At 50.1% G+C, this 16,977-nt stretch overlaps 1 protein-coding gene across 2 annotated transcripts in view; it reads left to right on the top strand.

Annotated features, from left to right (window-relative positions):
• The window catches only part of HGSNAT (heparan-alpha-glucosaminide N-acetyltransferase), a 33,899-nt gene that overhangs the window by 11,942 nt on the left and 4,980 nt on the right, over window positions 1-16,977 (top strand). For both annotated transcript variants that reach the window (XM_070364259.1, XM_070364260.1), the window contains exons 3-13: window positions 381-517; window positions 739-860; window positions 3,345-3,414; window positions 7,726-7,795; window positions 8,434-8,531; window positions 10,427-10,503; window positions 11,132-11,162; window positions 12,278-12,438; window positions 13,557-13,672; window positions 15,670-15,791; window positions 16,194-16,320. In XM_070364259.1, the coding sequence (XP_070220360.1) occupies window positions 381-517; window positions 739-860; window positions 3,345-3,414; window positions 7,726-7,795; window positions 8,434-8,531; window positions 10,427-10,503; window positions 11,132-11,162; window positions 12,278-12,438; window positions 13,557-13,672; window positions 15,670-15,791; window positions 16,194-16,320 (1,131 nt within the window). The remainder of the gene's footprint in view (window positions 1-380; window positions 518-738; window positions 861-3,344; window positions 3,415-7,725; window positions 7,796-8,433; window positions 8,532-10,426; window positions 10,504-11,131; window positions 11,163-12,277; window positions 12,439-13,556; window positions 13,673-15,669; window positions 15,792-16,193; window positions 16,321-16,977) is intronic.

Here is a 16,977-nt window from a genome sequence, read left to right as displayed (position 1 = left end):
TAAAGAAAAGCTTTGAAAGCAGCCTAAATATTCCTGACTATAGTATGTGATGGAACATGATGTATCAATTAATGCAACCTTGATAAATATGCAAGTTGGCTAGAATCATATAAGTTTATTTGTTAAACAATATTAGGCAAAACCATAAAAGGCAATATTTAATGGACGCTCTGTTTGTTAATAACGTGAAGAATTGACCTGTGAATAAAGGTTTGTGTAGTTCTGTAGCAACACCTACTTACATAGACAAATTTTACCTAAATTATTGAAATTTAAAAATTATTTACAAGCATGAAGATGTTTTCTCAGGCCCTTCAGTTGGATATCCGACTACCGCAGACTGCCAGATCCCTAACCCTGGCCTGTGCTTGGATCTCTAGTGTCTGCTCCAGGTTCTGGCCACCGTCTCACAGAGCAGGAAGGCCGGGCGGCCGGGCATCGCAGCCGTGGCCGTGAGCACCCAGCACGGGTCCATCCTGCAGCTGAACAACACCGCAGAGGACAAGGAAGTCTGTAGGTTCGTACCCGCTTCGATGTGACCTAGTGAAATCCGCAGTTCTCTCTGCTTTTTTTTTTTCCTGTTTGGCTTCTAGCTCTTCCTTCTTTCAGAACATCTTTCTGTGTCTTCCCTGGTCTCCATCCAGAGACGCCGCTCACTCTGTCTGGACAGCATCACCAGTATCCAACTCCTTATTTCCTAACCTAATGGTGTTTCTTCATTTTACCTAATCTCTGTAGGCTGGAGTACAAATTTGGAGAATTTGGAAACTATTCTCTCTTGGTAAAGCATGTCCGTGACGGAGTCAGTGAAATTGCGTGTGACCTGGTCGTCAACAAGGAGCCAGTCGACAGTAACCTTCGTACGTACATGCTCTTGCTTGATTTCGAGAGTTTGCATTTTCAACCATTTCAGTTTTTGAGTATTGTTTGCAACATGTTGTGTAATTCAAACCCTGGATTACAGATTGTCTGTCTCATTATGGCATGTTTATAGTGTATTTATTGTGCCATTGGTATATACTAAGAAAATTACGTGATACATAAAAATATTTGATATATCCACATATTCTCATAGTTGGTTTAATTTTGAAGCATAAATGAGCCAAAAAAAGTTAATGCAGTGGAAAGAAACTAGAAATTGGCTAGCAATCTGGCAGTTGACTGTCAAGTATCTTTCCTTGTTTTAGGATTTAGAATACAGTGTTTTCTGTATGTGTCTTTGACAGTTCAGACATCCTGTTGGGTTCTGAAGGAGTTGTTCAGTCTCTAATAACTCCTCTGGAGGAAATGAGTCATTCCGGGTCCCCAGTAGATAGTATCAGAAGTCCCTGGGGCTGTTCCAGACAGTAAGTACTGTTCGCAGTGATGCTGTTGAAGACTGGTTGGTTGTGTCAGAAGAACATTAGTAAGAGGCAACGTGAAAGGGCCAATGTGGGAAGATTCAGTCATTAAAAGAATAATGAAGTAATTGATGGAAGCACCCTGAACATAACAAAAACCAATGAGTTCACTATGAAGCTAAAAAGCACAAAGCCCCCATCCCCAAACAGAAACAATATTTTGGTTGCCTTTGGGAGTGACAGGGACACGTGGTGTTAACTGCTGCAATTAAAATAGTGGAAAAGCAGGATCATCTGTTCTGCCTTTCCTGTTTTTGACTGTATTTTAGGATAACGGAGTAGTCTAGGTGAAGAGGGTAAATTCTTTACAGAAGAATCCAGCTAATAGTGTGACAGAATATTTTGCAACACCCAATGAAATCATCTATTTAGGCAAAAACTGTGAGTGGATGGAACCATGCGATGAAAGGGGGACTTTACACGGGAGGGGTCAGGCCTCCACCCCCTGAATGTGGGCATCAGGTGCTACACGGGAGGGTCAGGCCTCCACCCCCTGAACGTGGGTATCAGGTGTACGGTGGGCAGCAGGAGTTGCTACTGATGGGACACGTTGGTGAAGACGCCGCACCTGTGGAGCATCCCTGCCGGGAAAGTGGGCCTTCTCGACCAAGGCTGAACAGGTGACTTCCCATCTGCAGAACACTCAGAGGACAGAGGAGCAAGATCAGTGACACCGGGTGGAAGCGCCCTGGCAGATCTAGACCGAGAATGAGACGCCTGATAGGAGACGGCCAACCTCGTGTCAGTCAAGTCCGTGACTGTGGACGAACGCACAAGACTTAAGAAACATAACATGTGCAAGGTGTGAGCCTCGCCTCGGTCCTGATTTGAACACACGGACTACAAAATGTGTCTTCAAGACAACTGGAAAAATTTGAATATGGAGTCAGTATTAGCCAGGGAGTTATTAATTTTGTATCACATTGTGCCTATACAGCAAAAGGTCCATTTTTAAGAAACTTTTCATTTTGAAATAGCTTTAGACTCATGGAAACATTGCAAGGAAGCGTTCCCATATGCCCTTCGGCCAGCTTCCCCTCAGCCCCTGAACTGTATAATCACAGTACTGTGATCCCTCGTATAGTTTCTGAAACCAGGCGCCTAACGAGCACCCAGTGCTGTGAGCTGAGCTTCGGACTTCACAGGCTTCTCCAGCTGTCTTCTAGTGTCCTTTCCCCATCCAGGGTTCCAGGGCACTTAGTGGTCAGGTCTCCCAGGCCTCCTCTAAACCAGTCTCGTCTCTTCTAATCAGGCTTTCTTGATCTTTGACCACCTTGACGCTTTTGAAGAAGACTGGCCAGTTGTCTTCTTCCTTGGGTTTGCTTGCTGCCTTCCTGTGACCAGGGAGAGGCTGTGTGTCTTCAACAGAGTCCTGTGGAAGTGACGCTGTGTCCTCTCGGGGTGGGGGGGTCAGGTCAAGGGTTGCATGATGTTAAATATGTACATCCCAAAGATGTGGGAATGAAATAACTGACGTCAGGGATTTGCCTAAAAGACTTCAGGCAAAAGAAAAAGGAGAATGAAGATGAAGCAAGAGTGGCAATGCTTGGAATTCTAGAGTCTAGGCTAAAAGTGTATGTGGGCTTATTATACAGTTTTGAGTATGTTTGCTATTTCTCAGGATGAAAATTAGCACTTTAGTCATGAATCGTATTCTCAATTGTTAGTAAGAAATTTCACATAAGGGATATAGGCCTTCTCTTCATGTTGCCATTTTTATTTGTTTGCATTTTTTCTTTTTTTAACTTTTCCATTTATTGAAGTACAGTTGATTTACAATGTTAATTTCTACTGTACAGCAAAGGTGACTCAGTTGTACGTATAAATACATTCTTCTTCATATTCTGTTTGCATTTTTCATTCACAGATAACTGCAATGACACGACAGCCTTGCTGCTTGTGACCACACTTGTGGTGATGACGTGTTTCCTTTGATTTTTGCAGCTGTGGGTATCGCGTTCCTTGTCGGCATGGTGCTCGCCATCGTGGTGTCCTTCCTGAGATTCCTGCTGAGGTAAGTTGCTGCAAGCATGCTGGGGAAAGTAGTATAGAAAAAATGTGTTCAGAAAGGGTAGTTTGATCATTATTCCTGGATTAAATGAAAATTTACTGTGTCCACCACGCCATCCTAGGTGTTAGGGATTCAGTGTCGAGTAAGAGATGGCCTCTGACTTCAAGGAAATAATAACCTAGTTGGCATGGATCTTTACCTTCAATTCTCCCACGTGGCTGAAACGTAGAAGAAAATGCTTGAGCAATCACTGTTTCCTGGAGGACTCACATCCTGCTTCGTGGCATGTGGAAGTGGCCTGTGATGGTTTTGGGAGATGCTGACACCCTGACTCTCTTCTTCCTCTCAGCTCTGAGCCCTGAGGCTGTGCCTCCGGCCCCAGCTCCTGCAGCCAGGACCTCCCACCTCGGGGTAGACTCTCCCTTGGTTAGGGTCAGCCAGCTTGGAGAGGGAATTCCTTCCCCTCTGCTGGTAAACGGCCATTCTGGTGAGTGGATCTGTGAACTGGAGAAGAAAAAGAAAGTGAACTAGACTCAGGCCCAGCATAGCTTCTTTCCAAGGGAAGGTCTTTCCTCTTAGAAGGAATAGGATTGCATTTTTGCATGCTCAGCTGGTGAGAGTCTCAGGAAACACCACATGATTCTCTTGGTGAGCTGGATCCAATCTGGAAGAAAGAACTTAGAAAGCATGTGCTTCCATGGCAGAGAACCCTGGCTGTGCAGGAGAGCTGCCTGCCACCGAGCAGATGGTTAGCCTCACTGCCTTTCAGGCAGCGCAGTCCTCGCAGAGGAGGTGCATCCCTTTGAATGTTGATGAGATACAAATAATGTTCCAGTTTCTGAGAGTGTTTTCATTTGGTGTGGGTTTTTTTTTTTTTTGGCGAGCTGGGTCTTCATTGCTGCTCGTGTTGCGACAAATGGGGGCTAATCTCTAGTTGCGGCACGCAGGCTTCTCACTGCGGTGGCTTCTCTTGTTGCCGAGCACTGGCAGGGTGTGCGGCCTCAGTAGTTGGGGCTCACGGGCTTAGTTGCCCCACAGCCTGCGGGATCTTCTTGGACCAGGGACCGGACCTGTGTCCCCTGCATCGGCAGGTGGATTCTTAACCACTGGACCACCAAGAAGTCCTCATTTGCTGCGTTTCATGTGAATGTGTCTGTTGCATCAAGTTTGAAGTAGTAGCTAGCTGGCATCAGGCTCCTGCAAAGACAAGAACTTCCCCTGCCCTGTAGTGGAACTGAAACTCCTTTCGCACATGATTCTGCCTTTGCAGCCTGCGGGCAGATGCTCCTGTGGGCAAAGCAGAAGTTCCTTGTGTCTCTCCCATCAGCTTCCAGCTGCCCCTGGAAGCCCCAGAAAGTTCAGATGTATGTGAACTAGAAAAGAATCTGAAAAAGTAGTCAGAAAAGAGTATATTGTCTGTTTCCTTTTCACTTGGGGGAACAAGCATGTATAAGAAAATAAGTGCTTTATCTTTTTCAACTTTAGTTTTTAAACATCTTTGTTGTTGTTGCTCAGTGCTCAGTCGTGTCTGACTCTTTGCGACCCCATGGACTGCAGCACACCAGGCTTCCCTGTCCTTCACCATCTCCTGGAGTTTGCTCAACTCATGGCCATTGAGTCCGTGATGCCATCCAACCATCTCATCCTCTGTCGTCCCCTTCTCCTCCTGCCTTCAACCTTTTCCAGCATCAGGGTCTTTTCAAATGAGTCAGTTCTTTGCATCAGGTGACCAAAGTACTGGAGCTTCAGCTTCAGCATCAGTCCTTCCGATGAATATTCAGGGTTGATTTCCTTTAGGATGGACTCGTTTGATCTCCTTGCTGTCCAAGGGACTCTCAAGAGTTCTTCTCCAGCATCTCAACTTCTCCTTTTTTACCCTTAATTATATGGTTCTCTTTCAAAGTTTTTCATGTGACAGTGATATTATTAGTGCTGAATAAACGAAAAATGGGAGTTGACTTGTAGTGGGAAAAAAGAAGAAATTTAAAATATATGCATTGGATACATGGATCATATTTGGATACTGTTTTGAGCAATTAATTTGCAAAAAGGATAGGAAAACTGAACTGGCTGGGGTTTTTTTGGGGTGGGAGTGCTTGGCTTACAGAATCTTGATCTTAGTTCACCCACCAAAGATCAAACCCATGCCCCCTTCAGTGAAAGTGCAGAGTCCTAAATCACTGGCCTGCCAGGAGATTCCCTGTGTCCTACTTTAGACTTCCCGTAGCAGTGATAACCGTGTTGGGCTTTCTCTTTCTGAGCTCACTTCGAATGATCGTCTCTAGGTCCCTTCATGTGGCTGCAAATGGCTTTATTTCATTCATTTTTGTTCTTTCACGGCTGAGTGGCATCCACTGTGTGTATGTTCCACAGCGTCTTTATCTGTTCCTCCGTTGTTTGTTTCTTTGTTACTGAATTGTAAGAACTGCCTGTATATTTTGGAAATCAAGCTCTTCTCAGTCACGTCATTTGCAAATATGTTCTCCTAGTCTGTAGGCTGTCTTTCACTTTGTTCGTGGTTTGCTTTGCTGCGCAAAAGCTTGTAAGTGTAATTATTTTTGCTTTCATTTCTATTGCGTTGGGAGAGTAACCTGAGAAAGCTCGGGTGCAATTAATGTCAAAGAATGTTTTGCATATATTTTCTTCTAAGATTTTTATGGTGGCCTGTCTTATATTTAAGTCCTTAAGCCATTTTGATTTATTTTTGTGAATAGCCTGAGGGTGCCTCTAGCTCCATTAATTTACATTTAGGGTGGAGAAATATCAATAAAATCAGAATCGAGAGAAAGTCACCCGTTCACCTTGACACTCTTGTTTTTGCTGGTTTTCTTTATTGATATTTTTGAAACTTAAATTATTGAAGTATAATTGATTTACAGTGTGTGTTAATCTTTGCTGTACAGCAAAGTGACTCAGTTATATATACACACGCATATATAGACATTCTTTTTCATGTTCTTTTCCATTATGGTTTATCGCAGGAGGCTGAGTGTAGTTCCCTGTGCCCTACAGCACTCCTTGCTGTTTCTCTGTTCTGTGTACTGTGTACCAATTTGCATCTGCCGCTGCATCCCTCCCCTGCCCTCCATCCTCCTTGGCAACCACGGGTCTCTGTCTGTGAGCCTGTTTCTGACTCAGAGATACGTTCCACGTGGAAGTGGGGCCCCGTGGCGTTTGTCTTTCTCTGCCTGGCTTCCTTCACTTGGTGTGATCACCTCTGGGTCCCTCCTGCTCCCGCTCCGCTCCTGCGGCTCTGGTCGCGGTGCCTCAGCCTCCCAGGGCCGCAGACACTGAGGTCCCGTTGCTGCCTTGAGCACGGTCGGTTGTTGCGCCCCCTGCTGTTCTAACTTTAACCAGAACTCCAGCCGCGGGGACTAGCGATGCCGTTTGCCCTCACGACGTTCTAGGAAGGCTCTTTTTTTTTTTTTTTAATTTTATTTTATTTTTAAACTTTACAATATTGTATTAGTTTTGCCAAATATCGAAATGAATCTGCCACAGGTATACCCGCGTTCCCCATCCTGAACCCTCCTCCCTCCTCCCTCTGGGTCATCCCAGTGCACCAGCCCCAAGCATCCAGTACCGTGCATCGAACCTGGACTGGTGACTCATTTCATACATGATATTATACATGTTTCAATGTTATTCTCCCAAATCTTCCCACCCTCTCCCTCTCCCACAGAGTCCATAAGACTGATCTATACATCGGTGTCTTTTTTGCTGTCTCGTACACAGGGTTATTGTTACCATCTTTCTAAATGCCATATATATGCGTTAGTATACTGTATTGGTGTTTTTCTTTCTGGCTTACTTCACTCTGTATAATAGGCTCCAGTTTCATCCATCTCATTAGAACGGATTCAAATGTATTCTTTTTAATGGCTGAGTAATACTCCATTGTGTATATGTACCACAGCTTTCTTATCCATTCATCTGCTGATGGGCATCTAGGTTGCTTCCATGTCCTGGCTATTATAAACTGCTGCGATGAACATTGGGGTACACGTGTCTCTTTCCCTTCTGGTTTCCTCAGTGTGTATGCCCAGCAGTGGGATTGCTGGATCATAAGGCAGTTGTATTTCCAGTTTTTTAAGGCTCTGTCTTTACTCCTGCTTCCTCCCCGAGGCAACCACGCTGCCCTGCACTTGAAAGAACCGCTGCTGTAAACTTTGGTTTCTACTTCTGTTTCGTTGAAAACAGAAAATGTTTGATTCTTTGACTTTATAGAATATGAGCTTTCATTTTCTTTCAGCATAATATTCTGAAAATTCTGCCCAAGAAAATAAATTAACCAGGCCTTTTATCTGTTGACAGTTTGGAAGACTTTCAGAATTGGATTTCTAAAGCAATCAATTCTCGGGAAACCGATCGCCTCATCAATTCTGTGAGTGATGAGAATGTGTCTTGTGCACTCTGGGTGTCTTCCTCGATTTGGAATTTACAGTCCCTCATGTAGTCATCTAGACTGTCTTACGTGTGCATGGCCAGGCCGAGTGTCCTGTGTTCTTGACCACCAGAAGGCCCCTCCAGTCCCTGTGAAGGGCGCCCCGTCTTCTTTCTTTGTGAGACTGGAGCTCGGGCTCTATGGTGATGCTCGGTGTGGACACTGTCCACTCCGCAGGCGGCACTGTTCAATCGACCCAGTTAAGTAGAGAGTGTCAGGATTAAAACAGAAGAATGAGAGACATGAGTATTAACTCTGTACACGAGACGGCCAGCCGTGGTGATGAAATGTCCTGTCCCGTGTTGATGAGTCCCTTATGGATGCATCGAGTCCACTTGCGGGCATCCCCACAGGTGTTCTTGTCCCAGACATCCTTGTGGTTGTTTATCAGCCCAGCCTCTCAGTAGAGGTGCGAAACCCTCATCTCTAGGTGGGTCTTTACAGAAGCAAGTGAAAGCATCGTCCAGCCACAGTGATCCTTGGCTTTCACTCTGCTGATTTCTGCCCTAAAAGCAGAAAAGTCTGGTTTACTCTTTCACATCATGAACTGTTTGCATTTTTCTCCCCTTTTCTGGAAGGAGCTGGGGTCCCCGAGCAGGGCGAGTGACCCCCAACCAGAGGCCTGGCATCGGTTGGCGGCCCCGCTGCGCCTCCGCTGCGTGGACACATTCCGAGGGTACGTGGGCTCCTGGTGGCGCGTGGCCTCTGGTGGCACGTTCACACGCACACACACTTGCTGTAGGAGGTATTTCAGGCAGCCTTTGCTCTTGAGGCTGGGGAAGGTCTCCTGCTGTAAAGCTACATTGGCAGCCTCTCCCAAAATGAGAGTGTCATGAGAGCCAGGTGGATGGGTCACTCGGAGCAGTGGGGGGAGAGGCCGAGACCCGCCTCCTGGGGGCCCGGGAGCTGCTGGGGGTCACTCCCCCTTTGAGGAGCTGCCCCGGGCACCCTTGTCCGCTCAGCAGCTGCACAGATGGGCCAGTGCCCCAGGCTGGAAATGGAACGTGGGGCAGCCTCGTCCTCCTTCTCCACTCGCAGAACAGCTCAAACATCAGGCCCTTTTGATAGCAAACCCAGAGTCACGCGTTCCAGAATGGCAGCCAGGACCAGACGCTGACAATAAAGGCCTGAGACCATGTGGCCAAGAAGAAACCTCTAGGTGTGAGGTCTGGTCTTCTCTTGCTCCCCACTGAGGCCTTTCAGAACCCTTTCAGGGCTCCCCTGACCCCGCCTCCCCAGGGCTCTGAATGCCCCTCTCTGTGTGTCTGCAGCCAGGCAGCAGCGACAGTAACGATGCTAATAACCATCGTAACACGGAGTCCTCCCGTGCGCCAGGCCCGGTTCCAACTTGTCTTCATCTTTTCATCTCTCAGCAGTCCTGTGAAGTATATACTTCCTAAAACGTCCCTGTTTCTCATGGAGCAGTTGAGCCTCAGAGTTGAGTAATCTGTCCGAGGTCACACAGGGACCACGTAGGATGTGAATGCAGTCGGCCGGGCTCCAGTGTGCTGTGCTTCGTGGCTCAGTCATGTCTGACTCTTTGTGAGCCCATAGACTGTAGCCCCCGCTAGGCTCCCCTGTTCATGGGATTCTCCAGGCAAGAATCCTGGAGTGGGGTGCCATGCCCTCCTCCAGGGATCTTCCCAACCCAGGGATCGAACTCAGGTTTCCCACCTTGCAGGCGGATTCTTTACCAGCTGAGCCACCAAGGAAGCCCAAGAATACTGGAGTGGGTAGCCTATCCCTTCTCCAGGGAATCTCCCTGACCCAGGGATCAAACCAGGGTCTCCTGCATTGCAGGTGGATTCTTTACCAGCTGAGCCACCAAGGAAGCCCAAGAATACTGGAGTGGGTAGCCTATCCCTTCTCCAGGGGAATCTCCCCGACCTAGGGATCGAACCAGGGTCTCGTGCATTGCAGGCGGATGCTTTACCAGCTGAGCTACCTGGTGATTTCTGGGCTCCAGATTTCCCACAAATCACCCCGCTGACACACTCCTGTCTTTATTCCCCACATTCTGGGGAACTGGCATCAAACAGCAGCATAGGCAGAATCTGCCTTACTGCATTCCTCTCTCTTCTGGAGATGTGCCCGGGTGTTCAGGGCCGACACTGATTCAGTGCTGAGATGTTTCAAGCACGGGTTCGGCGCGGTGATGGATGTAACTCTCTGTCACGGTCCCCGGTCGGGTGTCCCGCCTTCTCTCAGAATTGATGGGAGGCTCACCCGAGGTCCAGTGGATCCAAGAAAGAGGAAGCCAGGTCTTGACCCGAAAGACTCTCCCCTCGCACTGCAGTTCCTTAACCTGAAACGCTTAAGCAGTTAGCACGAAACGGAGTGATGGGGAATGTTTGCTCCGTTTTCAAATCCCAGGGTGTAGTGGCGCTTTTTCTTCAGGCATCGTGTCGGAAATGGCAGAGAGGACTTTGGTGCGGGGTCCTCCCTGCGGTGCTGAGAAGCGGGAGTTTCTCACTCTTGAAGGGTCTGCCCACAATCAGGGCGGCACTGCGTCCTGCAGCCAGGCGTCCCGGGCACACGCCGGGCCCTGAGCGCGCGTCTGTCGCTTTGCAGGATGGCGCTCATCCTCATGGTCTTCGTGAACTATGGAGGCGGGAAGTACTGGTACTTCAAGCACTCGAGCTGGAACGGTGAGCCCCTGCCCGGGGTGAGCCCCTGCCCGGGGTCGCCTGGCTGACTCGGGCCCCTCCAGCGCCCCCCAGAGGCCCCAGAGATGCATCCCCACGGACGGCACCTTAGACCATTGCCTCAGCCTTCAGTTTCCTTCTCCCTTTTGTGTACCCTGGCTCCACAATGCTTCCTTGTCATCCCAGAGGTCTGCAGAGGTTGGTGCCAGGATGTGGCCTCTGCAGAGGGTGTTAGAACGTGGGTATAAGGTGCTCATCCTATTCTAGGTGCGCCTTATGCCACAGCCTCGTGGGCGCTCCGCCCTGAGACACATGGTCCTCTTGGGGACGCCGTGGATCTGGGGGTCTGAGTGATGCTGCCTCGTGGCTGTGAATCTGGCTGGGAGGAGGTGGGTTTAGGATGAGTTTTGAGTAGCACTCCCTGAGATAGTAGACCGTCCGCATACTTCTGTCCAGGCTGGAAGTATGGAAGCGCCCCCGGCCAGCCCCCAGCCCGAGAGTCAGGGAGCCCGGCGCTGCTTGGAGGGGTTTTCCTGGGGACGTGCCCGGGCAGTGAGAGATGGACGCCGTCCCGGGTCGGGGAGCGCCACAGCTCCGGGCCCTTCCTCACTTTCACGCTTGTGTCCTGCAGGGCTGACGGTGGCCGACCTTGTGTTCCCATGGTGAGTTGTAGACCCACCGCCCGCTCTTCGTGGCCCAGCCGCCAGCTTTGGTTTCCCGCTGATGCTGGACCTTCCTAACCCTGGCCCTGAGTTCCGGCGGCGGGCCTGCGCTGCCCCCGGCCTCCGTGTGATGAATTCCTCCCGAAAGCTGGGTTCCCGCACAGTTCTAACACCTGGCGTAGTGCTGTCTAAGACACGTGCGCATAAAAGATGGGTGACTTCAGAGGGAACATTTCGTTAGTGTGCATATGATGTGGGAGATGCTAGAATCTTGTGGAAAGTCATAAATTCTGAATATTCCACTGATCCTGACAATACATGTGAAAATCTTATTTCCTAAAAGGTACGCAGTATATCGGTAGCAGGGATTTCTGATAAAGTCTGCTAATGTGTATAACAGTTAACGATAGTAGTGAATTAAACTCTAAAATGATAGTGGAGTAAGCCTGGCTGTCTGCAGCTGTTCCCTTGGTTGAAGGACCCTGACTTCCCGTACAGCGCGGGTTTTGTGTCTCCCGACACTTTGAACGACTTCCCTCCATCATTTGGAGGTGTTCGTAGAACCAGCCGTGGGTTCCTGTCTTTGGTCCTCGGTGTTTCCTTGCTGATATGAACTTAGGTTTCTCTGGGCTGGTGAAGAGTTCCTTTATGTTAATTTTTTAAAATTGAAGTGTAGTTGATGTTCAACATGATATAAGTCTGTGCCGTATATGTGTGTACTATATGTATACATACGTGTGTATAGTACATGTACATATGTATATACATCTATGTACTATAGGGATTCACAATTTAAAAACAGAGGCATGATAAAACACTGGTCACATTCCTTATGTTGCACAGAATATCCTTGGAGCTTATTTTATACATAATCATTTGTTTTTGGTGACCGAATGGGGGGATTGTCCATTGTTCCAAAGCGTTTGCTCCTAAGTCAGCATGAGAAGGGGTACAAACCTTTCAGCCCGACACTGGGATTCTTCCTCCAGCTCTAAGCTGATGTGGTTTCAAGAAATCATGTGTTGCATCTCTTACATTTTAGGTTATAAAATACTAATGATGTAGAGATGAAAAAGTTGGAAGTGGCCACCTAGTAAGAGCTGTTGTTTTTTCAGGTTTGTGTTTATTATGGGAACTTCGATTTTTCTGTCGATGACTTCCATTCTGCAGCGGGGATGTTCAAAATTCAGACTACTGGGGAAGATCGCATGGAGGAGTTTTCTGTTAATCTGTATAGGAATTTTCGTTGTGAATCCCAATTATTGCCTTGGTCCACGTAAGTATTTTTCCCCTATTAAAATATATTCAGGTTGAAATAGGGAAAAGATGTGTTATACTTTGAAAGAAACACAGTTCCTCCGCCTCAAGTTTTGGCTGCAAAAAAGAACAGTACTCGAAAAGTATATCTAATGCTTGCATGACGTTGGGCGTTGTTATTTGTTTGTTTATTTGGCTGCACCACATGGCATGCAGGGTCTTAGTTCCTTAACCGGGGATGGAACTCGCGCCCCCCTGCAGTGAAAGCACAGAGTCTTAACCACTGGATGGCCAGGGAAGTCCCTATTATTATTATCTTGGAATTTTAGGCCTGAAAGGTGCCTCCAAGTCCAGGCAAACCCTTCTGTACAAAGGAAGGCCTTGGGGTGGGGAGAGCGAGGTGCTGTGTCCGAGTGTAGGGAGGGGCAGGGTCGGGCCAGACCAGCCGCTGGTCCCCGTTGCTGCCCTCCTGCCGCTTCGGTGTCACCCGCTCTCACGGTGAGGCTGCCCTTCCAGGGCCCCCCCTGCGTGTGGCCGCGCCTTGCTGCGAGGAGGCAGTGACGCCTCTGCCGTGTTGGAGAGGCGTGAGAGGGGCAGGACGGCGGGGGAAAGGGTGTGAGCCCCGTGCTGGGGCAGCGCTGGAGCAGAGGCCGCGGGCTGCAGAGGGCTCACTCTCACTCGCGGAAGGGGACACACTCACCCAGCAGCCGGCAGGGGAACCCTTGGCAGGAGGCGCCGAGGCTTTGGGCGATGGGAGGAGGTGGAGCCCCGAGGGACGTGGGCTCAGTGGGCTCAGTGGGGCTCTGCAGGGCACACACCTGTGGGGCAGGGAGAGCCCGGCCCGTGCCAGGGCTGCAGGCCCCCCCAGGCTGGCAGTTGGATCCTCAGCCCTGACGGGAGAAGGTAGGGAGGGGGCCTCCCTGTGTCCCCACGCCGAGCGGGACCCTCAGCTGCTCTGCGCCCAGCCTCCCTGCTTGGTGCGAGCGGAGCCCCTGACCACCTGGGCTCCCATCTCCATAAGCTGAAAAAACAGACTTCCTTGGGCGCGGGAGAGGTCTGTCTGCCCCATGGGAGAAGGTGGTGGTGTGTGGGGTCAGCGAGCGGTGCTGGCTGACGCCCCTGCCCGGTGCCCCGCAGTGTCCTGGGAGAAGGCGCGCATCCCCGGTGTGCTCCAGCGCCTGGGGGCCACCTACTTCGTGGTCGCCGTGTTGGAGCTGCTCTTTGCCAAGCCCGTGCCTGAGACCTGCGCCTCGGTGAGCAACCCTGTCTTTATAAAGAAGGAAGGGTCCCTGTATAAGTGCCAGAACCTTCTTTAGTTCTCAGCACCTTACCAAAGAGAAGGAGACTCTAACTCTATTGCAAAGCATATTTTTTCTCTTCAAGTAGTTATTTTTATTTAGTCTTTATATCCCTCTTTTTTTTTAATTGAGATCAAGAACACATACCATGAGCGCTACCCTCTTAATAAATGTTCAGTTTCCATTAATCAGTGCACTTTGACGGCGTTGCACAGCAGCACCATCATCTGCTGCACCAGCCCAGCCTCTCGGGGCATCGCTGCCAGCGTTTCAGTCTCCTCGTGGAAACCTCATAGAAGGTTCTCTGTCCACACAGAGGCTGCAGAGGTTCGACCTGGAAGGTGCCAGGTCTGCCCTGGGCTTCTTCCTGTTTCTTCTTTGTAAGGTGGATGTGTCTCGCCTCCTGCAGTATTACTTTCTGTCTTCTTATACATTGCCGAGTTCAGTTTACTCAGATGACAGCTATTTTTTTTGTCCCCCCTGGTGGAGGCAAAGCTGTAGGTGGAAATGTTTAAATCTTTCCATGTGGCTCCTACTTCCCAGTAAGCGTATTAGCTGTATAAGCTGTATTTGTTCCCGCTCCTTCCTATGTAACTAGCAAACGCATCCCTGAATCCGGGCTCTCTGGGTTCTTCCTGTAAGGCTTCCTCGGTGTGTGTTGCTGGAGTGCGTTTACCTGGCACTCCTTTACCCCACTCCCCCCAGCGGCCCCCTGCCCACGCCCCGTGCCCTCTGCTGCAGGCTCCTGAAGGCACAGTGGGGCTGCCGTGCTCGCCTGGATGTGACCTTGGTAGCCGTGGGGGACTTGAGGGTCTGCGAGGTTCATCCAGGCCCCCGTGGTAGAGCCAGGAGCTGTGGGTACACCAGGAGCAGGTGGGCTGTACCCCTTGTTCCTTCAACCAGCAGAGCTCCCAAAGCTGAAATTTCATTTTCCTTTTTAAAATTCAGTTGTATTTCTTTTTAAAATAATAACTTTATTGAGATATAGTTCACATACCATAAAACTCACACCCTCGAGGTGTAAAATTGAGGGACATTTGGTATAGTCACAGAGTTGTGCAGTCATCACCACTGTCTAATTCTGGAATAGTTTCATCATTACCCCCGGAAAACACCCTGTCTCACTCCCAGCCACTCCCCAACTCTAGGTCCCCCGGCCCTAGACAACCCCTAATCTGCTGTCTGTCTGTTGATCTGCCTGTTCTGGACATGTCATAGACATGGAATTACATGTCATAGACATGGAATCTCACAGTACGTGGCTTCTCATGTCCAGCTTCTTTCATTTAGCAGAATATTTTTTGAGGTTTATCCATGTTATGCCATGAGTACTTGACTCCTTTTTACTCCTGAATAACATTCTGTTTTCTGAATGTAACATATTTTGTATTCATTCATCAGTTGATGGACAGTTGACCTGTTTTCAGTTTTTGGCTGCTATGAATAATGATTCCGTGTCCATTCGTGTACATGTTTCTGTATGAACATCTCTTTTAAATCGCTTGGATACAAGAGTAGAATTTTCCACTGATAACTTCTCCACTAACATTTTACTGTGACATGTCATATGCTGTGCTTAGTCACTCAGTCATGTCCGTCTCTTTGCAACCCCATGGCCTGTATCCTGCCAGGCTCCTCTGTCCATGGGATTCTCCAGGCAAAAATACTTGAGTGGGTTGCTGTGCCCTGCTCCAGGGGCTCTTTCCCACCCAGGAATCGAACCTGGATGTCTTGCATCGCAGGCAGATTCTTTGCCAGCTGAGCTACCAAGGAAGCCCATGTCACAGAGGTGGCGTATCTGCGTTTGGAATAAACACACATCTGTTCTGTGTTACCACCATCAAGGCCACGAGGAGCCTCCCAGGAGCGTCCTGAATACATGTGCAGCTGCACCTTATTTCCCATTCTGCCTGAGTTCACACGTGTTCTTTATGTGCGGCCCCTCCCCCCAGGAGAGAAGCTGCTTTTCTCTGCTGGACATCACGGCCAGTTGGCCCCAGTGGCTCTTCGTGCTGATACTGGAAGGCGTCTGGCTGGCCTTGACCTTCTTCTTACCGGTTCCCGGGTGCCCCACGTGAGGAGCCCTGCGGGGAACCAACCCCGTTTGCACGGCTGTTTCTGCCAAGTCGGAGCCTCTGGGTTCCAGCTGTCAGCCTGCCCATGTCGGGACCTCCTTCCTCTCTGTCCTCCTTGAAGACTCCCTGGTGTCGGGCAGGGGAGGAGGGGGTGGAATGTGTGTCCAGAGGCCCGTCTCTGGCAGGTCTCCCAGGGTCAGCAGGAGTGCGGATGGACTTTGGGCCGCCGCCTCTGTCTCACCCGAGGCGGCCAGGGAGTCAGGGGCTTTGCAGGGGGTGTGCACAGCACTCAGGGCGGGCGGGAGTTGGCGGCGCTTTGGGGGTGTGGTGGGCACGCACATGGCCCGTGCGCAGCCCTCCCCCATGCCTGGCGGGTGAAGCCCGTGTTCTCGCCTCCTCAGCGGTTACCTGGGGCCCGGTGGCATCGGAGACGGGGGCAAGTACCGGAACTGCACGGGCGGCGCCGCGGGCTACGTGGACCGTCTGCTCCTGGGTGACCAGCATCTCTACCAGCACCCTTCCTCCGCTGTGAGTGGGCGCCGCCTGGACAGGATGGAGCCTGAGGGGCGGAAAGGGGGCGGCCAGCCCCCAGCTGCAACCGAGGAGTAGACTAGGGCGGAGCCAAGCTGTGTCTGAAGTTGGCTGACCTCACTGTGTTGGTCGTGGGCGGTGTGTTTCTTTGGCTTTTAAAGGGGGGCTCCCCGGCACCAGGTGTGCGCGAGGTGCTTTCCTGTGGGTCTCAGGTCCAGGGTAGGGTGGGCGGTTCCAACAGGGGAGGCCTGGAGGAGCTGGAGGAAGTGTGGGGCTGGAGGAAGCAGGACCGGGCAGGGGGACTGTCACACGCAGACCCCGCTGGTGTCCTGGGGGCCGGGACGGCCCCTCAGAGGTGTTCTCAGTGGGGTGGGTGCGGGACCAGGCCCTTGACATCCCTGGTGGGATGTGGGTGGCCCAGCAAGGGGGTGACTCTCCAGAGCTGGCTCCCTTCAGGGACAAACCGGGAGCAGCTGAGAGCTTTCCACCATTACTACTTCGGGATGCTCTCCTCCCCAGAGGGGTGGGACGAGCTGGGGCGGGAGAGCTGGGTGATGCCCCCAGCATCCATGACAATAACTGGCTCCAGATTTCTGCCTTTTCTACAATAACCATTTCTTTTATAATGAAATAGTACAAATGTATTTTTAAATA

This window comes from Bos mutus, chromosome 27 (genome assembly GCF_027580195.1).
Source record: "Bos mutus isolate GX-2022 chromosome 27, NWIPB_WYAK_1.1, whole genome shotgun sequence".
Lineage (NCBI taxonomy): Eukaryota > Metazoa > Chordata > Mammalia > Artiodactyla > Bovidae > Bos > Bos mutus.
Note: the sequence above shows the minus strand (reverse complement) of the source record. Positions and strands in the feature narration are given on the sequence as shown.